At 29.7% G+C, this 25589-nt stretch overlaps 2 protein-coding genes and 1 non-coding gene across 3 annotated transcripts; 2 read left to right on the plus strand and 1 right to left on the minus strand.

The window, feature by feature from the left end:
• Window positions 1-5377: 5377 nt before the first annotated feature.
• Window positions 5378-7793, plus strand: LOC108478060 (pentatricopeptide repeat-containing protein At2g20710, mitochondrial-like). Its single transcript, XM_053022954.1, is given in 5 exon segments — window positions 5378-5860; window positions 5989-6248; window positions 6435-6489; window positions 6626-6758; window positions 6761-7793. Coding segments are annotated over 5 exon segments (984 nt in total). The 5' UTR covers window positions 5378-5800; the 3' UTR covers window positions 7237-7793.
• Window positions 7794-9781: 1988 nt separating this feature from the next.
• On the minus strand, window positions 9782-10451 carry LOC108478485 (uncharacterized). The gene has a single exon (XM_017780946.2). It carries the CDS (start codon window positions 10346-10348, stop codon window positions 9914-9916), a length of 435 nt encoding a protein of 144 aa, XP_017636435.1. The 5' UTR covers window positions 10349-10451; the 3' UTR covers window positions 9782-9913.
• A 4637-nt stretch (window positions 10452-15088) lies between these two features.
• On the plus strand, window positions 15089-15159 carry TRNAG-GCC (transfer RNA glycine (anticodon GCC)). Its single transcript has one exon. It is a non-coding gene; the product is annotated as a tRNA-Gly (tRNA).
• The last annotated feature ends 10430 nt before the right edge of the window (window positions 15160-25589 follow it).

Consider the following 25589-nt stretch of genomic DNA (forward strand, 5'->3'; position numbering starts at 1 on the left):
GTTAACGTAAAATATTTTTTAGTCAATATAAATTTATCTCTTTATTCCTCTAAAATGTCTTACCAAAATTTTTTGATAAGATATTTTCTAAACTAATAAGGCATTGTTTACCAAAATGTCTTGAATATTTTCCGTCAATGTTAGATGTGGATTAACATAAAACATATAACACTATCAATAATCAATCAATTTACATTCAATTATTAATTTACACTTATTTTTCAATTTATTCAATTTAGTATTTAAAATTAAGACTAACATAACTTTCAATTTAAAGCTTCAAATTGAATTCCTATTTTACTATTATACATTAGGGGCTTAATTTTTATTTGTACAGTCAATTTTACATTTTTTAGTTTAGTCTCTAATGTACTAAACTATCAATTAAGTTTTACAATTTAGTCATTTCTCACATCTAAGTTTAAAATCCATCAATTTAACAACTAAAACTTCAATAAATTAACAATGGAAACTTTCTAAAATTGTAACAGTTTTGTAAATTGATATATGAACTAACTAAATTAAGTTCTCATGGTCTCGAATCTATAAAAATTATAACAACTTACTTGAATTTTGGAAGTTAAAAGCTTGAAACCCGTCTTCCTAATTGTTTTCTCATTTTTGGGACGGTTGGAGAAGATGATAAATCATCTCTCCATCCACCAATTCCAATTTATACCTTAATTAGAATTTTAGTTAACTTTTTTTATATTAATTAATTTTCATATTATACTGGTGTCTAATTTCTAATGTTTATACATGGTGTAATTGTTGTGAAACAAAGGAAGCTTAAAATTTGTCATATGGGTTGGTTCAATATCCAATAGCACAATGATAAGCATAAGAATTTGAGTCTTCCCATTTCGCATATAAAAGAAAAAGCTAAATTTTCGTGATTAATTTTTTTTTCAGAAGTTAATTGCAATCAATATGGCATTGAATTGAAGTATTCAGCTGATTCAATCACAACGGTTAAAGGCTTCAAGCATTTGGGTAAAAAGGGTATTAGAATAAGAGATTTTGTTTTATTCTATATTTTCTAAGTAATCCAATATTTAATTTAAAGTTTAATGAGCAAGTAAAATTTATAATTAATGATGAGTTAATTAAAAATTAAAAGTAACTTGTAAAATTTATATATTAAGATTGGAAAATAAAACAAAAATACAAAAGAATTTAAAAGTTGATACACCTCTATTCAAATTGTAAGGGATGTTTTAAACTAATTTTCTGAGTGAAACTAGATGCCTCTCTTATAGTCGCATGTATTTTATAATCTTAGAACGTGGAGCAGCTCTGGTACAAGGAACATTTTGGACTTCATTTCTTTCAAATTGAACCTAAGCATGTATATGCTATTATTTATAGCTATGTCTTGGCTACCATGGTTTTTGTTCTACTTACCATTATGAAGCTTGATAACTCAATTTCAAGTGAACATTAGAAGTTTAAGGAACAAATGAGAAAAAAAAAAAAAAAGACTAGAACAAGTGGATGTGAGATGTTACCTATGATGAAATATTGCATAATGATTTCAACTTTGAATTTGTATTTGTCAACTACATTGCCCCCTATCTCCCGTGGAAAGAACAACATTAGGTCTTCCATTTCAGCAGCAACAAGTAGCTGGCCTTCAGGAATTCCGGAAATTTTTTAACCAAAAAAATGAGAAATCCCCAAAACCAGCCGGCAATTGCATGCTTCATCCAACCAAACGTGATCCCATACATACAGGCTGTAGTAACAAAATCCCAGTTGACAAGCCGGCCCACCTTTTATGCACGGAAAACCTTACCAGCCTTATTTATATATAGCCCTTCATTTCTCCACTCATATATTAATACGATGTACTCCAAAATGGGGAATTTAAAGTTAAACCAATCATTATCGAAGACCTTGGTGAACTTGTTCATTGTTCTAGCCATTGGCATTGCTCTCTTTCTCTCGGTAGGTTCACAGTGTCGTGCAAGGCCCTCGTCTCTGGCAAAGTTTTCTGCATTCCGAGCTGAGAATACATTGGGGTCAAGCTATAGGAGTCTTGGAACTATGCTTCCGAAAGGTCAGCCTGTACCACCATCTGGGCCTAGTCCCCAGATAAACTGATCACCATACCTGTTGCAATATTGTCTAGTGAAAACCATGTTTAACAAGTAAAGGATAATGATGCAGTTGAGGGGTAGCGTCAGTTATGGGTGTCTTTTTCTTGTATACGTTGTATTTATAGTTGTAGCAAACATGTAGAGGGTTTCTTCAAACGTTGAGTCGATTTTGTTGATCACGCCTTAAAAAAATAAATGCAGACAAAGAATTGAATGTTTAGGCACTGGACATTCACTTGCTTCTCTTTTTAAAGAATAGCCACCTTGGTTTGCTAAGATGTAAGATGGTATTTCAACAACACGTGCATGAGTAGCTTATTATATCCAATTACCTGATTCGTAACTCAATATAATAATTAGAATGTTAAAAACTGTCAGCAAAATAGAAATGCCGACCCATAATATTAAAAACTATCAACAAGCTATTGATGTTGTGACAATAAGATATATGAGATCACATTATGTTGGTATAAGGTTTGTGTGTAATCTTTTCATCTTTTGATGAAGAAAAAGCATCCTTATCCTTATTGTCATATGATTTTTAGTCAATCTTGTCAAATCATGGATAACCAAGAAAAAACAATCCAAGAGAAGTACTAATGGAAGGAGGAAAAAAAATTTCCTAATTGGAAGCATACATGTCCAATCAGGTTGACTAGTAACCACAATATTGAAGTGGCTGTTGAATTAATTGTCACATCCATTTATCTGATAAATTATTTTAAAAATAATAAGAATTTAAAAAAAAGAAAAAATTGTTAAAAATAGAATAAATTAATTCAACTAATTTTTTAATTTTATCTAACCAGTTTGTATCGATTTACGAGTCAATTGATTTAACCATTTGAATCGATATCTCGATCAATTTGTGATCTAATTGGTTCAATTAGTCAATTCAATCTAACTCCAAAATCAATAGAACTAAATTAGAATATGTATTTTTGAATTAGGACAACTTATCTTAACTTATTATTCATTAATAAAAATACTGTTATTTATACTTAATTATACAAAATATATTAAATGTTAACATAAAATATTTTTATATATTTTAAAATTTTAATGTATACTTTGCCTATTGAACTTGACTACTAAGACTTAGGTATTATTTGATAAATTGAAAATTTAAGTATTAACTTAAATTATAAAATTTATTTAGTATATTAATTAAAATTAAATATAAAATGTAATTAGATTATCTAATTTTTAAAATTTTAAAGGTAACTTATTTAAAAGGTAATGTTAAAAGAATTGAAAAAATCACATTAAATGATATGTAGCTCATTAACTACTTATTAGTTTTAACCCTTTTCATTGAAAGATTTTATTTGTTTTTAGTTTAGATAATTAAACCTGCTTAAAAATTAAATAAATTGAAAATTAATATTTTCTAACTTATTTAATTTTTCAATAGGTTATTAAACAAGACTTTAGTTGGTGTCTAATTTTGATAGACATAATTGATGTCTAAATTTAAAATTCATCACACAATGTCATTAGAATATGATGACTTGATACTAACAATTAATAACATGACACATAACAACCTCAAATCATGAAATGTGGTAAGCATTAATAAAAATATATTAATATATATAATTATAAAACTATTTTACGTTCAAAATAAATTTGAATAAACGAAAGCCCAGATTCAGATAAATTTTATCCATGTTCATTATGGAAGTAAATTTATATATTTTTTAATTTCAAAATAATAATATAAATCAATGATATTTTTAGGAATTTTTTCCACACTAAATATAAACGATGAAGTTGAAGGAAATTTTAAATAATGAAACAACATGTGAATCGATTGAGCAACCCGATCCAAAGTATTTGGCCCAGTTGTACTTTATTTTTCAATAATAGGCTCGCTTGCTTATTTTCCCCTTTGTGTAATTTAACTCTTGACGGACTCAACCCTTCTTATGTTGCAAAGTCCACTCTTCCAGTAAATCGAAACGTTATTTGGTACATCCTTTCTTTACTGCCACTGTCTTTCCTTGTTTTTCTCTCTACCACCATCCACTTACCATAATTTTGGTCTTTATTGTCTTCTCCTTGCTTTACCACCTTTAAAAATAAAAATAAAAAATTTAAATTTTAATGGGATAAAACTTGATAAATAGGTTCACATTGACTCCTAAATTTTTTCCGATCTATTTTGACCCTAAACTTGAAAATCATTATTCATTTAAGTCTATTAAGTTAATAACGGTAAAAAAAATAGAATAATGTAACATTTGGCTCCTTAAACTTGAGAAGTAGATCTACATTGCCCCTCACTTGATAACTAGATTCACTTTGATACTTGTGCTTTTTTTGGTCCATTTTGAACTTAACAACTAGGTTCGCTTAAATTCTTGAACTTGAAAATTTTTAAAGTTTGATGATGTAACACTTTGAGATTGTCCCATAATATCACTTGAAAAATAACAAATTTTTAGATGATGGTGTGGTATAATCTCAAAATGTCATATTCAGTGTTTTAATAATCGAATCAATGGTTGAACAAGTTAGTCCATTGGTTCTTGATTCAACCAGTTCAACCATCGGACTAACAATAAATAAATAAAAATTCATAAAAATATAAGTAAAATATTTTGATATTGTACCGCATCATCATTTAAGAATTTTTTATTTTTCAAACTCAGAGTGTCATATCATCAAACTTTTAGATTTTTCAAATTTAAAGATCAAAATGGACCTAATTGTCAATGTTATGCTATACGTCGGTAATAGTAGTAGGAATTATTGCAAAGTAATAAGAAAGAAAAATAAGAACAAGCACATTTTACATGGAAAACTCTTTTCGGGGAAAACCACGAGCAGAAGAGAAAAAATTCATTAATGTTGAAAAAACCACAATACAAGAGGAGATCGACTGCACATATTTTAAGGGTTAAACAACCCTATTGTAATCAATTTCTAATAGAAGTTCAGCTTGTGCGGCATGGTCCTGTTATAGTCTTTTTCGACCCTCGGTCCTTCGTCCCCACAGATCTTCCTATTTTGCTTCTTTATTTTATTTCTCTAACAAGTGATGAGATTTGAGTCACACAACTCTGAGTCAAGATCAAAATAAACCATAAAAAGTATAGGTACCAATGAACCTAGTTGTCAAGTCAAAGTGGACGTACTTACCAAATTTAGAAGCCAAAAATTACATTTTTTTTTATCCTTAATAGAATGTAATTAAGTAAATAACAATTTTTAAGTTGAAGAATCAAAATAAATTAAAAAAAGTTTAGCTCTAAAAAATTACATTATCCCAATTTCAATTGTACCCAGCATATTTAAAGAAAAAAACATAACCAGAGCCAACTAGAGGGCAGAGTGAGGCCCGCCAGACCCATACCATACATTATGTTAATCATCTCTCATAAACCCTAATTTTAACTATCGATTTTCCCCTAAACCCTATTCTCATTGAAACAGCCTCCTCTCCAAGTTTTCAGACCGATCCTTCTTTCAGCGTAGCGATGAAGCTTGTTATTGGATCAAATCCATGGACCTATTCTTGCATTTCTAGGATTCTGAGAGTTGTCGCCTACTCCACTAACACCCTTAGCCCCAACGCCTCCCCTTCAAAGCCACCATACACTCTGCCCATCCGCGTCTCTTGATCCGGACATCCCAAAGCCTCCATCGTCCCTATCCTCAACCAATGGCTCAAAGAGGGCAAAGCCATCAAGCAGTCCATGCTCCAAACTATAATCAGACATCTCTGCAGTTTCGGACGCTTCAAACAAGCCCTTGAGGTACACTTCTACGTAACATAAAGCCATAGGAAACCTTTTTTTTCTTTTTCTTATAAATTTTGCCGAGTATTCTAAGATTGCCCCATATTCATGTCACCCCTGGATATTCAAAAGTAATATTTTGGCAGGTATCCGAGTTTATGAGGGAAGAAATGAGGTATGGTATTTCAGTTGGCGACATGGCTGTGAGGCTGGATTTGATCTTGAAAGTTCACGGTGTTGAACAAGCTGAGAAATACTTTGATAGTCTTTCTGACACTATGAGAACTTTCCAGGTATCTGGCGCCCTTTTAAATTGCTATGCGCACCACAAGTGTTTAGAAAAAGAAGAGGCCACTGTACAAATTATGAGAGAATCGAGGCTTCTTAGTGATGCAGTCTCCTTAATGTGATGTTAAACCTCTACATCGCCTAGGAAAACATGACAAGTTGGATGTCCTAGTGCAAGAGATGAAAGAAAAGGGAATCAAGCATAATGCTTTCACCAACAATGTTCAGCTGAATGCCTATGCATCCTCTTCTGATATTGAGGGGATGGAGAAATTCCTGACCACAATTGAAAATAATGTTGAAGTCTCTGTGGATTGGCATGCTTATGTTGCTGCTGCAAGTGCATACTTGAAAGCCAGGTTAGCTGAAAAGGCTTTAGAAATGTTGAGTAGAGCAGAGTAACTAGTTACTCAGGCATCAAGAAAGCATGCTTCTGAAAGATTCCTCACACTGTATACTAATCTAGGGAGAAAAGATGATGTATATCGTATATAGAGGTTGTATGGGAACTTGGGGAAATTCTTTAACTCTAGCTATTTATGTATGATAAACTCATTGGTAAAGTTGGATGATTTGGATGGTGCTGAGAGGATTCTGGCAGAGTGGGAGTCTGGATACTTATATTATGATCTCGAATTCCAAATGTGATGATCAGTGCCTATTGCAGAAAGGGTTTTATCAAAAAGGCTGAAGCATATACAGTCAGTCTGATAAAAAGAGGTGTGATTAAAGAGCCTGATGAATTTATTTTGAATAGTTTGGCTACTGGATATCAAATGGATGGGCATATGTCAAAGCCAGTGGAAACCATGAAGGCTGCAATCTTGTCTGGCAGTTCGGGATGGAAACCTAACTTCTGTGCTGTTTGTCTCAAATTCTTAGAAGGAGAGGATAACTTAGAAGCAGCTAAAGAGCTGTTGCAGCTGCTTCAGGTCAAAGGCCATTTGTCAAATGATGTTTATAATGGATTTGTTAAGAATATTTTGGACGGAAACATGGATGTCGGTGCCCTTGACCAGACAAAAGGAGCAGTAAAACTCTTGATGATGGAAGTACAAGGACTCATGAAGGTCAAATTGAGGCTAATAGCTTACCTTTATATCTAGTTGACCTGTCAAAACGATTGTTACAGTCTTTCTCCCGCATTAATTATCTGCCCTTGTTGTTGCTTGATTAGTCTCTGTACTTTGGTTAGGCATCTAATTGAGATATCTGGTAGTTCGTAAAGGTCCTTGATTTCATAAAATTTGCAGATATTATTTTGAAAACTCTACCTTCCTATGGCATTGACCTAAGTTGATTTAGGAAAGGCTATTGATGCTGACTTGTTTCATGGTATGGGAGACTGTTGCACCATCAGACTAGCTCCTAGCCTGGTATTGAGTTGTGAGTGCTACACGCCTTACTTGCTGGACATTCTATCTGGACCGGATCCATATTTCCTTCAAAAACTAAGGGGCCACTAGTCATTCCAAGTTCCATTCCCATTGAAATGGTTAGTTACCCTCCCCTGACGGCCTTTTTATATGGCTCCCACTTTTGAAGGGGGAATGACATTGGGATTTCGGATTTCCTAATAATTATTCAACATCTCTGTCTATACTGACTTCTACTTTTCCATATATTTACAAATCAATGAAAAATAAGATTTCTTTTCTGAAAATTATATCTTTCTATTGCAAATAGCAGTTTCTAGAAAATAGACATGATTACTCACTAAGACCCTTGAGTTTAGATGGACTCAATTCGAGCTTAGTTAATTTTTTTTTAAATTTCTTAGGTATATTAGCAAAAGCAGAGGAGAATTAACCTGATAATCTGAGGACAAATGAATGACACATATTTAACCGATGCATAGTTGGCCAAATGACTTGATTAGGAGATCTAAAGGATGTACTGCATGTGGATGTAGTATATAGCCAATCCTTAGATGCGAGATGGTGTTCTGAATATTTCTTAGTATTGGTTCATGTTTCCAATGGATTTCAGGCTGACTAACACTCGAGTTCATTATCCTGTTAGTTCATGACATAAGCAGTCTACTAGTAGCAGGGAAAAAAAGGTAGTTCACTACTCCTAAATTTTGTATTTTCCTCAGTATCATCAATCTGTAGTGCATAGGTGACATTCTTTGCAAAAATTGCCTAACCACAATATGATCATCTTCAAAGTACTCCTATGCCTGTGCCTACAACATACATCTGACGTTTATATAGTGAAGGTGAATGACCAAGTGTAAAGACCTTTTGTGGAGTGATATTGGGTTTCCAAGTCAAATTAGAGTTTAAGCTAAGCTCATCCTTATGGAATGGCATTCACGAGAACAAGATATTTGATAGGATAGATAACCATGTGGGGGCATATGGAAGATGTGGAATCTAGCTATCTTTTTTTTAAGTATTTCCAACCTCTTCTTTAACGCCGTGCAGAATTTTTTCATCCAACTTGATCCATTATATACGTTTACTTTGATTTTGCTTGTATCACAAATTGGGTTGGTTGGTTTCGTCAAATAAATCTATGCCTATGCTATCATAATATTTTGAGTCTGTTACTAAAATTTTATTTGGATATTCAATAAATAATATATTTGGATATGGATTTTAAAATCTCACATTTTTTTTCTCTTTTCATCCATTGTCTTCAAATTAAGTGACTATACTGTTTTTGTCCTAGTACTAGTATGTAATCACTATCAATGTGTTTCAATATATTGTTGCAAGTTTTTGACATATATATTTATAGTAATTTTAATTTTTATTAAATTATATATTATATACAATATACATATAAATAACTCTTAATTACATGTGTATAAATATATTTATATGCAAATATAAGTTTAAAATTATTATTTAGATTCAATAACTTAATTTAACAATTATAGGTTAATTTTAAAATGTGATTATAACAAATTAAAATTTAAACATTAGGTTTAAAATAACAAAATGTTGAATATGGGCCAATACAAGTATATATAGCCTGAAATGAGTCAAAACATTTTAGAACAATTAAAATACACCTAAAATCTTAACTAGAATGGAACCCAAACTACGTTGTACTAGTTAAAGATCGGAATAGTATGTGTCAGTGGTACAACCAGTACCAACTACCATGACTCAAAATACAAACTTTTTTATCGTTTATTTTCATTTGTTTCACCCAACACAACCCTTTCACTACATATGTTGATGTCGTCACCGCGTTTCGTTGTTGCCACACTTATCAAATGCTCATGTAACAAAACTACCTTGAAATTGTATTTATTACTAAAAGAATTGTTATATATTGGCTTTTTCTAAAAAAAATTTAACTCATAATAATTTTATGTCTTGAAATAACAATACTTAAGTGTTACTATTTTTTAAAATTAATAACAATTCTATATTTTTCGAAAGCTAGCTAAATTTCATTTCAGCTTTTAACAACTTGATGAACACTTATGCTAGATCACATTCACAGCACCAATGAGAGTTAAACAAACAAATAGTATAAAGCTCAAATTTAGGGTCATTGCTAACGGATGTTGTAGTGGCTTCTCAAAATGTGTTGGTCAAAAATTTGCCTTAAGCAAAGCCCCATAGTTTTTTCCACCCTAATATGGAAGGATTGGCAGCAATCTACTTCTTATTGCAACAATAATCAAGCTTGTTAGACTTAGGCACATGGCAACCTTTCATTTCATTCACAGATCCCAAGCTCTCTTTTTTCCACTGAATATCCAGATACTAACTCCACATTGTCGAACAAAATGTGAGTGAGATTGGCACTTGGCAGTGCATGCTAGTCATACTTCTCCTTCCAAGTATAGAGTAAAAAGAAGACCCAAGATAGAGCCAGCAGAATATCACCTATCACTTGTCTCGGCCAATCCCAAGCCAGATCCTCTAACCTCCTCTCAAAATTAACCCTCCACACAGCCATTGATAAGTGAAGGAGTACACATCCTTTGGCGAAAAAGCTCTGGAATAGGTTGTCTTTAATAAAGGCTACCATGAACACCAAGAACCCAACTACAAAGAGAAGCAACCCAACAAATGAATTGGATGTCTGAATTAACAATTGGTCATGTGGGGTTGACCCTAAAAGCTTTTGAGCCGTTTTAACACCATGGCCGAGTATATAGATCTCGTGGAGATAGAACATTATTAAGGATCCACTCGTTATGGCAATCACGGAGTGGAGAATGCAGATTACAAAGAACATGGACAAACCCATTGTACTCTATCGTCTATCTATACAATTCCTTGCATGGATCTTCTTCCCATTGTCTTCACAACAACTTCTAATGAAGATTCAAGAAAAGATACATATTTGATAAGGCCAATATAGGAGCTGATCATAGCAATAATAAAAAAGCAAAGGAATCCAGTCAAGGAAGCCCTGAACAGAAACGAAATTTACAAAAAGGGGTTAACAAATTTATGACAATCAGAATAAAAATAAACCATGAAACCTGCAGACATACACACCAAGGGAAAAACCTCGATCCTTAGATAAAAAATGAAAAGAAAAGAGAAATAATTAATGACCAAAGAGGCAAGGATCAAAGAAAAAAAGTTGGGAGTATTGCAAGAGAGAGGGGAAAAGGGCGGGTTAAGGTTGAGGTTGAAAAGTTGAATGAAGGGAAGCTGATCTGGAATTGCAATTAAATTACCAAACTCTGAGCTGTGGGGTTCCTTGGGATGTGTGCTTTTCAGCGGTTTAGATTTTGACAGTTTTCTGATTTTTGTGCCTCATCCAAGTTTTATCAGTTCCTGCGTAGATATTATTTTATATTTTATTTTAGTTTAAGTTTAAATTATGCTTTCAAAATTTTTAGTTTGATTGTAAATATTGGGAAAAAATTATATAATAAATATTTTTATTAAAATTTTAAATAAAAATTAAATATATATTTGGTTGAAAAGATAAATTTAAATGTTTAGAAATCATCTTATTATAGATTTAAATATTATTATGATTGATATAAAAAGTATAAAAATACAAAAACAGTTGTATCTTAGTAAATTTATATCTAAGTTAAATGAATAACAAAGCCTGAATAGATTCAAAATTTTAATGTGTAATTGCACTTCTATTAGTTTCTAAATTTAATCTAATTGGTGTTGGTGGTATTTAATTTTGATAGAATTAAATTATATAGGGTGTTGGGTAGATATTGTTGATATTCACTAAAGTTAAAGATGGCAGTTTGTGAGTTGGGAAGGTGTTCCAGCAAAGTCTGGGCTTTAAATTTTATCTATCCTACTTTCTTGGTGTTGAGAGAAAGTATTTATGGAGAGGGGTTAGTTTGGCATGGATCCTATCCATCTTCTACTCCACTCCATATGTGTAAAGGTACAGTAATAAATGTCAACTAAGAATATTATTAGAATTGATATGAGGAGGAACTATGTGAGATAAATAAGCGATTGTCAAACCTAGGGTAATAGATTGACAGGTCTTGACAACAACTTTTCTCTATATATATTTTTAGGGATTGTTTGGGGTTTGAGAAATACAACATAAAAAAATTAGAGTTTTAAATTTTTTTTTTAAAACAAGAATTTGATTGTGATATCTAAAGTAATGTACACTTAATTAAAATTATACCTTTTCAATTCTTTTAAGATGAACACTTCAATTGAGTAGTCTTCTCCGCTATCCTCAAACTCACGTCTGCCGATTATCTGTGTAATTTTTCTAAACTTTTGAATCAAGTTGTAAAAAAGAAATATCTTTACAAATTTTCTGAAATAATTTTTTCAGAGAATTTTTTCTTGAATTCAAGTGTGTTTTAAATAATGACCCAACATTCTCTTTTTATATAGAGAGAGTTTAGAGAGTTTAACTATGATTAAACTTTAATCACTTTAATATTAAATTTAATCTAATATTTATTTTGATAGTAAATATTAGATTAAATTTAATATTAAATCTTATTAAATTAATAGAATATTTATCTACAAGTTAAATATTAAATTAAATTTAATATTAAATCTATTAAAATAATTTTATTTTTGAAATAGTTAATATAAAATTAAATTCTCTAATAAAGTCCCAATAGGAGTGTAATTCTTCTACTGTTCAAGCACCAAAGACCCACCGCAGCTGACCAATTTTCGAGCACCAGAATGCCGCCGTCACAGCTTTTGGCACCTTGAGCTGGTTTGATTTTTGTTGATTTAGTCTGGGCCAATGACAGCTCGGCTGGTCCAATCCAGCCACTGGTTGGACCGTCAACCCGGTTCGACCAATTTTTGGATCTTGGTCTCAATTTTGGCCTCCCAAATCCAATTTATGATCTTAAGTCCAATTTTCAAGTTCAATTGCCCATTGGGCTAATTGTCTGACTTGAAAATTAATTTCCAAGAATATCATATTAATTTTAATTAATTTGATGAATTTAATTTTACTTAATCAAAATTAATTTTCCCAAAAATCATTTAACTTTTCCAAATTAATTTTTCATAAAAATTCTTTAATCAAATTCTCTTGTTGAATAATTCTTACAACTGTCTAATTTAATTCCACATTGAATAAATTGACTCAATTAAATTATTTTTAAAGTCATAAAATTTACTTCTAATTCAAATGCAGTCCGTTCGAGCTTTTGTTGAGCTAATGGAGGGACTAATCAGACATATACAATTAGACTCTAGTAATTACAATTATGTCTAGAAGTATTGTTCCGATAATTTACAATTACTTAATTATGGAGTCGGTCTATAAGAAGTACCATGATTGAAACCTCCTTATTGTATACTCTTTACGAAAGCAATTTATCTAACTGCTTTGTCTAATAACCTCCTCATGTGTATGTTACCCTCATGTGATATCATTGATTTCTTTGAATTAAATTCGTTCACTCAATACAATCCTATTTTATCTGATTGTCACCATTGTATCTTCTTAATTATTAATATGACCACTATAAAAAAATGATTGTGATAAATTGCTCATTTAAGAACAAGCAACAAATGACCACGTTCCATATTTATCAATCCATACAATGCTAATGATAGGATACTGTTAACTCTTTAATTGCGTTTTGAATTCCACTGTTACTACTAAAATCATGCCATACACAAGTCATGTACCTAATATACCAGCTATTGGCTCAATCATCTTTAGATTATAAGCCTCCACTTATGTCAAAACACATGAGTTACATACGTATGGTCAGTGACTAACTCAAGATTTAAGTAAATCACAACATGAATGTCACAAGTGAATTAATTCACAAACGAATTCAAAAATAATTCATCGTGGGTTCAGTCCAATGTATCATTCTGCCAATGAATATATCTATGTCTCTACCTGTGGAGTCAACTGCTCCGATAGCCAGATGGTTTCAATTATAATTGTAGATGACATAATAATCCTTTTCAATATTTAAATCAAATGCTCATTTTGATTCTTTTACGGGTTACAAACTCTATAGATTATCTACTAAAGTAAATTGTCTTTCTCGCAATGTAAATGTCCTTACAATGTTAATTATCATCAGTTTGAACTTAAATAATTAATGAGCTAATATTTATTTGTCACAATTTAGCTATGCATGCAAAATATGAAATACAAAAATACAAAAGATATAACAGTGAAATGTGGAATTTATTTATTCATCATTCAAATACATAAAAAAACAATTACATATTTATTACAATATCGGTACATTTTCCAACGCACCTTATGTGACGTAGAGCTTTGGCAAGGCAATGTTATGACTATTTTCCCGATGAGGCTACAAGGTTGAGCTTCATTGAGTTTTTCCTCTTAGATGTAGGTGTCGGGTGGTTTGACGAGGGATGAGATGGTGTGGGAATAACAATTACCCCTAAATGAAATGTAGGTTATAAGTGATGTGAATTGAGTCGAATCTCTAGTGGAGCTCTTAAAAGTTCTAATGAGGTCCGAATAAATTTTAAAATAAATTTTAAAATGTCATAATTATTGCCATGATAATTGTTTCTTTGTTTTAATTGCTTTAAGACACTTGTTTGCCTTTGATTGTTTTTTTTTTTTCAAAATTCATTGTTTTTCTTCAAAACATTGTTCTTTTATCTTTATGCATTTAATTTCTCATCTTTTAAAATGGACACTAATTCTTCGAGATTTCAAGCAAATGATGCTCCAGTGGAAGGTGAAGAACGGTAATGTACCACCAATATGGAGGAGATTACTGCCATGTTGCTATTGCAATGCCTCAAGCCGTCTTACTATAAATATCAGTTCTTAGTTCCATTAAGATCATATGGCACAAGCAACGTTATGATGGATGGGACGGGGTTTTATCGCCATTTGCATTTGTCGGAAGTGCGCTTTCACTTGGCCCTCCATCCCTAGTTTGTAGAGTTGATACAATTGTACAATGCTGCCCCCAGACCAGTAAGTATATGAATATATGGTAAAGTTAAATGGAATAAGTTTCTAAAATTAGTTTGCACGACATTATATTCAAAAGCTAGACTAGTATTAAGAGGTGGATAAACGAACTAGCAAAGGTATAAATTAGAGCCATCTCAATTAGAGGGGTTTTTAGAGCTTTCTTCAATTGCTTTTGCTTAGTTAATAGGGAAGCTCCCATTTCCAAAAAATAATGACTTACTCAAAGGCATTTATCAGCTTAATGTTTTAGGGAAAAAAATTAAGAGAGAAATACAACAGAGGAGATGAGGTCATTTGGTACATCTTTATTTCACTAGTTTTCTAATTTAGGCATTGGAACAAAGAATACTTAAATCTAGGATGAGGCTTCTATAGCAAACCGCATGGGCCCAAATTGCTTAAAAAACTATTTTGGCACCACATAGGCAGCACTTGGTTAGCTTGGATTATCAATTCATGATTGTAGATATTCTGTCTTTGCATTGCATGCTAACAAGTTCCATAAAGAAAAAGACAGGAATTTAGAATAAATTCTTACTTCGTTGATATGGTTATATACATATATCAATGATAGACTCATAACTTGCACCGGTGGTCTAGTGGCAGAACAGTACCCTGCCACGGTACAGACCTGGGTTCGATTCCCGGCTGGTGCAATTTATTTTTGTACTTATTACTTTTTGTGTGGCATCTGCATCTTTACTTCCCAATGTGACGAAGGCCCATTATAATAAATTGAATGAGACCCCTCCAGGCTCCAATGGTGTTGTGCCTGTCTACGAAACTGGGCAAAATGATTCCATTAGTTCAAGTTCAAACCCAATCCCTGCTTCTCTAGTAACTTTTTTTGGCCTAATACATTAAATAAAAGAGTTAAACTTCAACTAATCAAACTTCCCCACATCCTAATTTTTATGTTTATGTGATTCAGTTTTTACCATCAACTTTGATTTTTTATTTATTTTGTAAACAAAGTTTATAAGAAAATTCTTTCAGTTGTTTTATTTTAGTATTTAATAATAAGTTAATTTATAAATCCTAAGTTATGATCTATTGATCGGTGTTTATTTTATTCATAAATGGTTTGAGTTTGAATCAAAATATAAAAAAAATTATGTTAATAATTTAACTTCAAATTTTATTTAATGAAAGAAAGCCTTGACAAATAAAAACATATATATATCTTTCTATGTTTATTTTTGCATACAACATCTATTTTAGTAATTTTAAATATTATATTAATTTAATCTTTATTAAATATTAAAGATATTTTTCAATTAAATTTTTTCTCAAATTATTTTAATTTAAACTCGAATAAAAAATTAATAAATACAAATTTCTAGTAACAAATTCAATCAAATAAAAGTTTTAAAATATAAAGGTAAATTTATTTTTAGTTTAAAAGTACAATAATAAATATAAATAAAAATAAAGTATAATGACAAAGTAATTTTAAAATTTACTTTAAGTATCCGCATATCCCTCCACCTAGTAGATACATGTCAACCTAAAAGGCATCATTGATTTCACATTGACTTTTTTAGCATGACAAATTATTCTACCTCAAATGGAACCCTCCAACCGAGCCTAAGGGTGAATACTATCCTAATGTAAACACAATTCCAAGACAATAAGGAGTCTGTTTAAACTTTACTACCTTGTACTAATAAAGCCCCATCATATTTGCCAATGATTATTTATTATGCATTTTACAAGATTGAATATATATCGTGACTTGTTATACTTGCGGGCAAAGAGACCTCTGTTATAAATACTAGAGAAATGATGAATAAAGGGAATCGACTTTTTGCACCCTGAAATTACTCTAAGCACTTGTCTTCTCAATTAGTTTGTCCTCTTGTCCTTGTTGTGACTCTCGGTCTTTACAGGTGAACCAACTTCTATTACCTCACCTTGACCTCTTCTTTGCTTTGCCTTATCCTTTTTCCCTTGTTGTATCTGTTAGATCTAGTGTACTAATTGTAGATTAAATTACAAAAAATAAAAATAAAAAAAATTACAAAACTGATGAAAAAAACGAGAATGAAAATAATACAAAAAAGGTTTGACTAATATTAAATGTTAAATATTATTAAAATACAATGATATTGTAATTTTTTTGTGTTTTTACACCTTATCTGTAACCTATCTTTATATTCATGTGAGTCTCATAAGAATGCATGCATTGGATTTTAGCAGGACATTACTCATTTATAATGCAGTTAATTAACTTGTGATTTGTGATTGTACAAGCCCAATATTGCCCATGCTTCTGACAACTCAGCACTATCCCCTGACCACCCCCATACCATCTGCCACCACCATGCCTCTGCACCTGCAAAGACCAAGGCAAAAAGTATGACAAGAATAATAGAAAAAGTTTGTAAAATGGGTTATAAAACCCGATTCAAAAAGCAATGTAAAGGGGGGGAATTTTATTTTTTTCTTGGTTTTCGTTTTTTTATGTTTATACTGAATGCTCAAGGAAAATATTTAAGTTAGAATATCATACTTGTACAAACAAGTGATTCGAACAACACAAAAATCGAGCATCTAAGGTGATTACTTTTCTTTTACATATTTCATTCTTGTATTTTAGAATTTATATTCTTTATTTATTTTAAAAAATAAATATTTTCATAATAAACATTTAAATAAAAAGGAAATATTAAAAAGGGGAAGAAAATTACCTTTTTAAATGGTCATGACGGAGAACGGCATGCACGTCACGAAGTCTGTTTGAGCATGGCTGAAATCGACCAGCCATAGAAAGAGGAGAGCTTTCTCTCTTTTTTTAGAAGCAGTAGCAAAAATAAAAAAAAAAGGGTCAAAATTTTACTTTTATAAGGAATCAAAACGACGCCGTTTTGAGCCTTAACCCCCATGGCCAAAACGACGTCGTTTCACCCTTTAAACATTATGTCCGACCCGCGACCCGACCCGTCCGGCCTAGGATCCGCGTGTTTTGGTGCGGAAGGGCTAATTGCGCTTTTGGCCCTTCCGCATTTTTATTATCTTTCAATCAAGTTTTTAATTATTTTAATTTAACCCAAAATACGCCGTGATTTACAATTTGGTCCTCGTGCTGCACTGCGTTTTGACCAGAGGGATTTATCGTACTTTTGACCCCTCCAAGTTGCACACATATTATAATCTCGTCCTTTTCTTTTTATTTTTGTTTCGAATCAGCCCCAAAACTTTGTTTCTTGTTCAATTTTAGTCCTTTTTTAGTTTATTTTCATTTCTTTACTATTAAATTAATTAATTTTGATGTTTTGTATTATTATGTTTACATTTATTTATCGTTGTTGTATTATTATTATTAGTATTATTAATATATTTTTTGTTATATACGTATGAACATACTTTTTACTATTTCACATTATTATATTTATTATTTATTTTTAACATATTATTATTTTACTTCCTTTACATCATTATTATACTTAGTTTTTGTGTATATATTATATTTTCTTTTTACTTGACATTTACTATTTTCATTATATTTATTCATTACTTATTATTATTTATGTATATATTTTTTAATCCCATATTATGTATAGACATTTCTAATATGTATTTCTTTAAATAATATTATTACGTGTATGTTTTAATATATATATATATATATATATATATATATATATTCTTATGTGTATATTCTTTTTAATGATGCTATACATATATTTTTATTTCTATATTATGTATATGTATATTCTTATATACCCTTATATATTATATGTATATTTTAGTATTATATTTTTATATCTATGTTTTAATACCATACTATATATATATTATATTTTATTATATATTAGTACACATATTTTATTATACGTATGTATATATACTTTTATATTAATATTATTTTCAGATATCATATTATTCATTATTATACTTATTATTTTCACTATTGCCACTTATTATATTATTTCAATATTATGTACTATTTGGTGTACATACATCTTTTATTATGATTATTAGTGTATAAATACATGTTTTTTATATTCCTAATATATATCGTATATGTTCATCTCATACTATGTATATATACATATACATATTTAATATTACTACACATATGTATCTTTTAGGCATTATATTTTCATACGTCATGTATATATGTCGTACATTATATTTTTGCATGTCATCTTATGTACATATTATCTGCTATTATTATTGCTAAGTATATTTTGTATTTATTCATGATTTGTCTTTATTTCTTTTGCAAATGTCATTGTTATTGTTATTCGAATGTTCTAGTATCCCATGTTAATATTTTTTATTCATAATGTCATTATTCACATCATTTATTTATTTTTAAATTCTTACTTTTGGAATCTTTTTCTAATTAATTTTAATACATAAGGCAACATGTCGGTTTAACACAAAGTCGTTGATTTCATCGCTATGTTGGATGAACATCAATCGACTCGTGTTAAAACGGTATGTCCTTCTCAATAATCTAAAGAATTGAAAATTTCTCATCTTTTTAATCGGATCTCGACTAAATGTTACATTGAACTCGTATTTTTGAAAATCTAGACAACACATGTTTACGAGATACCAATTTTGGGCGTCGCGAGGGTGCTAATACCTTCCTCGCGCGTAACTGACTCCCGAACCCTAATTTTTCTCTGGACTTTCACGTAGACCTAAATTTGGCCTTCTTTTTGTTTTAAAATAATTTTATTAGGTGTCCGATCACACTTATAAAAAGGATCGGTGGCGACTCCCTTCTTAATAAAATCGAAAGTTGATTTTCAAATGTTTAATAAATCGCCACAATTAGCGACCAACCGAAAGCTAAGCTAAATTTTTACGTCGCTACAGTGATTTGCAAATTGAGCCCTAGTTTAGTTTTACTGTTGTTATTACAACAATAAAGAGGGAAGTTTAAATGTGTCAAGTACTATTTTCATTGCAACTTATGTATTAAAAAACAAAATACAACTGGTGAAGTTAGCCAACCTCGTATTGGGACCAAATTTGTTGCTGAGTGGGACATACATCATCTTGAAACAATTATATTTAAGAGATGGAACATGTACTTCTTATACAGATCTCCACCAAAATCAGCACATATCTTTCGTCTAAGCTAATGCTGATTTGGGTGAACCTTGGTTGGTCCTTTCCCCAGTTCAAGTTTGATTTTTATTTTAACAGATCCCAATCTTAATTTCCCATGAAAAATGAACGGCGAAGGCTAAGAGAGGCCGGACCATGCTTAGAACCGAATTGTTCTTGTTGGGTGTTGTGTCCACTTGCCAAATTGTGACGATATATGATAAGATTATAGATAGTAAATTGTTTCGTCTCTTTCAAATTCAGCTCTTAAACCTCAGACTGCAATATTTTAGTTAAAGTTACGTCAGGTTTTATTTATGTTCAAGTGGTTTCCACTGTCATATACAAAACGAATGCAAACTAAATGCATCACCATTCCCCTTTTTCCATTCTTAACTTTGGCTTAAATTATTCAGACAGCGGCCTATTTTGGATTCATGTACTTTGGTTTACCCTATACATCACCTTCAAACATGAGAAAAGAACTATTAAAGAAAAGAAAAGTGAAGAAAAAGTATATTTTAAATCATTTTTTTCCCATGCCGTGGAAGCTGTGAATTCCTTGATAGTGTCCCACGCACTGATAAAAGTCGCGGATTACTATAATTTACTGATAATCTCCATGTCTGTCATTTCCTGAACTCATCACTGCTATTTAACGTTGAAAGCAATCCATGTATTGGTGAAATTGCTGATGCTCCTGTTTCTTTCAAGAAAACTAGTTTCTTTTTTGCCAATTAAATTACAACACAACAAGCTTGTTGTTCAATCCAATACTGTTACAAATAGGAGGTGCGAAGTTAGAAATTTTGTATTAAATGTAAAAAATTTAACATCTTAATATAACATTTCATTAACAATAATTCTGGCATCTATTGATATAGAATTGAAATAGATCATTGGATTAGACAGAGAACACCACGATAAAATTATTTTTTCTCATATAGAAGCTATGAATTCCATTAATTTTAAGGTGTGCAACTCTAATAGATAAAGAATAATTAATTTATATTTTCATCTAGTGCATTCATCAAATACCCAAATAAAAGATAAATTTTAATTTGTTATTAAAGTAAATAATTTAACTACTTAAATTAATCTACTTAATTTTAGACTTTTGGTTCTACAAAAGAGTTAAAATCTTACCTTAGAAAGGTGAGATAATTTTTTTTAAAAAGAAAGAAAGTGGAAACTAAAAATAATGTTAAAAGATTTAAATTAACTTATGGCGGATAAAATGTCATGTAGATCCTTGTACTATAAGTTATATTGTATTTTATCTCTTTATTAAAAAATGAGTAAATAGTCATTATACATTAAATTAAAAAGTAAATTTTCTATTAAAATTTCATCTATTCTTACCGTTAAAAATTGTTTTATATCGTTAATATGGTACATATGACACGTCACATATATTTGTCTAGTTATTTTGTCAGTCACACCGGTTTTTAATAGTAGAAATAGATGAAAATTTTAACAAAATAGACCAATTTACTCTTTGATCTAATGGGTAGAAATTAACATACCCATTTTTTGAATAATAAAAATAAAATGTAATTTAACTCTTAATAAAAAGCTTTTATATTACTTTTACATGTTGGTAGTGTAAAGTATGCTCGATAACATGAGCTAGGCTCTTGTTTTAACTCATGATGACTTATAGCACTGAAAACTTAATGGTTTTGGTTATGAATTTGTTTTCCCCATTTCTTCTCCAAAATCCAAACAAAAAGGGTTTTGCTTTTTCAGTGTGAAAGCAGTTACTGTCATATGACTTTGAATCTTATCCAAATTTGCCTCATTGAGTTAGTCTCATTTGTTGATTAATACTTTACTAATTTACTCTCTACTATCAAAAAATGCCACTTGCAACCCTAAGTGAGTTGGGCTTCATTCCACGTATTAAACATTACAATATCCGTTTCTGGAATTGACAATTTACTTACCAAATTATGTCATGTAATTTCACCCCCTAAAGTACATCATTAATTTATTGATGTTTGTGCTTTAGCTTATTGTGTAAGAGCATAATGACAACTACTACTTCTATTTAACAATGCAAATAAATCATGGCTATCCACTTTTTGGATTTTTAGTAGTAGATTAATGAGGCAGCCAGGAAAGCAGATTTAATCTCAACCATAAATCAGTCTTTTTTTTTTTCTTTAACGATGAATTTTCCAAGGATTATCGTATGTAAATTATTAGTGATATCTGCATCCATTATTTTGAAAATAATGAATAAAATTGTCAACTTGTAACAAAAATATAAAATGTAATTATTTTATTGGGTGATTTTATTAAGTAAATTATTTGGATAAAAAAAATATTAACTCAATTCAGTTAAGGAGTTATAATTCATCCAATACCGTATAGTCATGATGACTCGATCGTGCCTTTTACCGATACTTGTCTCCTATATGTTTAGTATGTAGACCATTAACAAGTTATATCCCCCATAAGACAAGAAATCTCCAATCATATTTACATATATATGTTCAAGAGACCCACGTTAAACTCATTGGTTATATAAGTCTTCTCCACTACCCCAGATAGTTCTAAGACACCTCGACATCGGCATTATATATATAATAAAATATAAAAAGTTATTATTTAATGTCATAAAAGTTAGCGAAATTAAAAGTGATTTAATTTAATTAATATTTATTAAATTTCAGTTATTAAATAAAATATGAGAAAAATATGTGTAGATACTTTAGTAATTAATTTCTATTTAATGATAGATTGATTAGGAATTAATGTTAATATGCAAAAGTTATATATATAAGGATTATAGTTTTTAAATTATACATACATAACTTTCTGACATCCTACCCTCAGAAAAGTGAGTCACTTCTTCTAAAATACTTACATGTTAATTTGAAATATCAAAACTATAAAATTTTAAAATCTCAAGATATCGATAGATTCAAGTACACTTTTACATTTAAATTTTGTATCAAATTTTTACAATTTTAACAAGTGATATCCAAACAATATTATATTTCTTTACTCTCCGTATTCTCATGTAAACATGTATTTAGGAAATTAATTGCCACAACATATTGACAATGTTTGTATGTTAAGCAACATTGAAATAGATAAATCTGTTACTCTTTCTATTATTCTAAATCCTAATTTTATTTTCCATGACTCTAGCTACCATGTGAACCATCACCTCTTCTTTTTTACCTTTTTTTCTCTCTCAACAATAATAAAGAAAAGAAAAAGAAACATTGGTTTCTTATGTGTACCATCATCTAGAAAATATATAATTAATAATTTCTTGCTAAGGTTTAGAAATCGCATTTGTTTACTATTTTTTTTTATGCTAAGTTCTATCCTTTTGTCTTGGATCTTACCAGCAAGATTCTCTTGTAATTTTTTTGATAAATTATCTAGTTGGTCACCCAATTTTTAGGGTGTTTTCAATTTGGTCACCTGGAATGAAATATTTAGAATTCTATCCCTCAATTTTTAAGGCACTTTCTTTTTAGTCACCCAACTGTTAAATCTCTAATGGCAGTTAATTTGAACACGCCACATCATATTCATACTTTTATTTTGGTCACCCATCTTCTAGGTTACTTTCATTTTGGTAACCCAAAAAGTATCTTTCTTTTTTCTTTTTTTTTTAATATTGATCTAGAAAAAAAAATGAAGGATTAAAATGAAAAAGTGGTAGAAACTAGAATAATGCTTTAAAAATTGTCAAATTGTACTTGTTTACCCCATTACTAGAAGTTCTAATTTTGTTTTCAATATAGAAATTTTAAATTTCAAAATATCAAAATCAATTAAAAAGTTATTGAAATTTTTTATCCCTTGATAGCGTAAACTTATTTACTTTTGCAATATTAAAATTAATTAAATTAATTAATTTAGTCTCCTTTAAATCTTAAAATTTTATTTTATATTTTCAAATTAGAATAAACTCAAATAAATCATCTTTAATCATTGTACATGAAACCCAAATTTCTATTGATTATATGATCTCGAGTATTTCATACTAAGCTAAAAGCAAAGAAAAATCCTTATAGTTAATTAAATTCATCAATTTTATCTTCCATGCCAAACAAAATTCCAGAATTTTTCATCACTTATTTACCCAAACGAAGAACAAGCAGTTAATTTAATTAATTTTTATTCTTTTAACATAGTATGAAAGATTAATTTGTTTTCATTATAAATAATATGGAAACATAAAATAAAATTTTAAAATTTAGAAGGAGATTTATTTAATTAATTTTAATATTGCATTAACAAATCGATTAACTTAAGGGATACAAAATTTTCAAAAACTTATTTAATTGATTTTTATATTTTAAAATTTAAAGTTTCAATATTGAAAAAAAAAGAAATTTAAAATTTTCGCAATGTGATAAATAAGTACAATTTGATAAAGTTTAATGCTTTATTTTAGTTTCTACGCTTTTTCAGTTTAATCCTTATTTTTACCCAAACAATATCTTTAAAAAAGGGTATTTTTTTTGGATGATCAAAATGAAAGTGACCTAGAAGTTTGGTGCCCAAAATAAAAGTTTGAACATAAGGTGGCATGTATAGTTAACCGTTGTTAGAGATTTAATGGTTAGGGGACTAAAATGAAAACACCCTGAAAATTGAGTGACGAAATCATAAGATTTTATTTTGATCGCCCTAATTGGATGACCAACTAGATAATTTACCTTAATTTTTATTAAGTTAATATTATTTCTTTAATTGTTAAAGGTATGTAATAGCTTTCTTTAATACAATTAAAAGCTAAGTGGCCTTCAGTGTCATCCAAAGAGGATGATTGAGTTTTAATTAATTTAAATATTACTTCACAACCTTCGACCCAGAATTAAATAATAATGGCACTTTTTTTTTTCTTATTTATTTTCACTTTGCTTGGATTGTCATCAATTTCCTAATTCAAGTTGCCATTAAAGTGCCAAACCATACTTATCCAATAAAAACATTACTAAGTCTTCCTGAACTAACCCATTTTTAAATTTGATTTGCTACCTTCTTGTCCCTCTTTCTCTATTTAAAATTTCATTCATATATATTAAGATGTAGTAGAAAAGACAAAATGAGATGGTAATATTTTTTTCTTTGGATTATATTATTTTCTACTTCACCATTATTTATAGGATTTTAACTATGATATGTTACAAATATGATAAATAAGATTAAGGGTGTCTTGACAAATTATTGAAAATTTTAATTTTAGTGAAATGAAAATTTTAAACATTTAAAATATTTAAATATATTTGATAATTATTTTAATTTTTTCAAAACATCATGTATTTAAAATAGAATGCAGGAGGACATGGGTTCGAGTATATTGAAGCGCATTATCCTTTTATTTATTGATTAGAGAGGAGTTATGAATAGTTCTATACATTGTATAAAAAAATAAATATAATCAAAACTTATAATAAAATTATTAAAAAAAATATAACATCAGATAAGTTCTACTTCCTAGTAGCAAAATTACAACTATTACGAATATTGCAGCCCATTTTAGCAAGTGCATCCGCCCAACAGTTAATAAGGAAATGCGAGTTTTGAGTTGTGATGATAATCATATTTAAATGGGTGTTAAAAGTAACAATGAGTTCAATGTTAAGTGGTTTGAGGTAAACGATAAGTAATAATTTTAGTTAATTAGAGATGATATAAGGGAAGTTGATAAAAATAAGTTATAGTATGATGTGACACTGCATGAGGGAAAGCAAAAAAGTGTAGTAAATTTGTATTAAGAAAAATTTGAATTTTCTTTTTAGAATTACAATAATAGGGTAAAACTCAAATAATAAACACAATTAGTGCGTTTTGAACCCAAGTCATTCCTAAGATAATGAATACCCTTTATCATTATGCCATTACATGGAATTCATATTTTATTAAAATTTTAGAAATTTATAAAATATGGAAAGTTATAAAAATATATATAAATTATTAAAAGAAATGAAATATTATAAAATAAAAATAAAAACTGCTACTCTTGTTATAAATTCTACATATATTT

This window comes from Gossypium arboreum, chromosome 12 (assembly GCF_025698485.1).
Source record: "Gossypium arboreum isolate Shixiya-1 chromosome 12, ASM2569848v2, whole genome shotgun sequence".
Lineage (NCBI taxonomy): Eukaryota > Viridiplantae > Streptophyta > Magnoliopsida > Malvales > Malvaceae > Gossypium > Gossypium arboreum.

What these genes read in the sequence shown, in the direction of transcription:
- LOC108478485 (XM_017780946.2), bottom strand. Translation starts at nt 10,348, where the DNA reads ATGGGTTTGTCCATGTTCTTTGTAATCTGCATTCTCCACTCCGTGATT.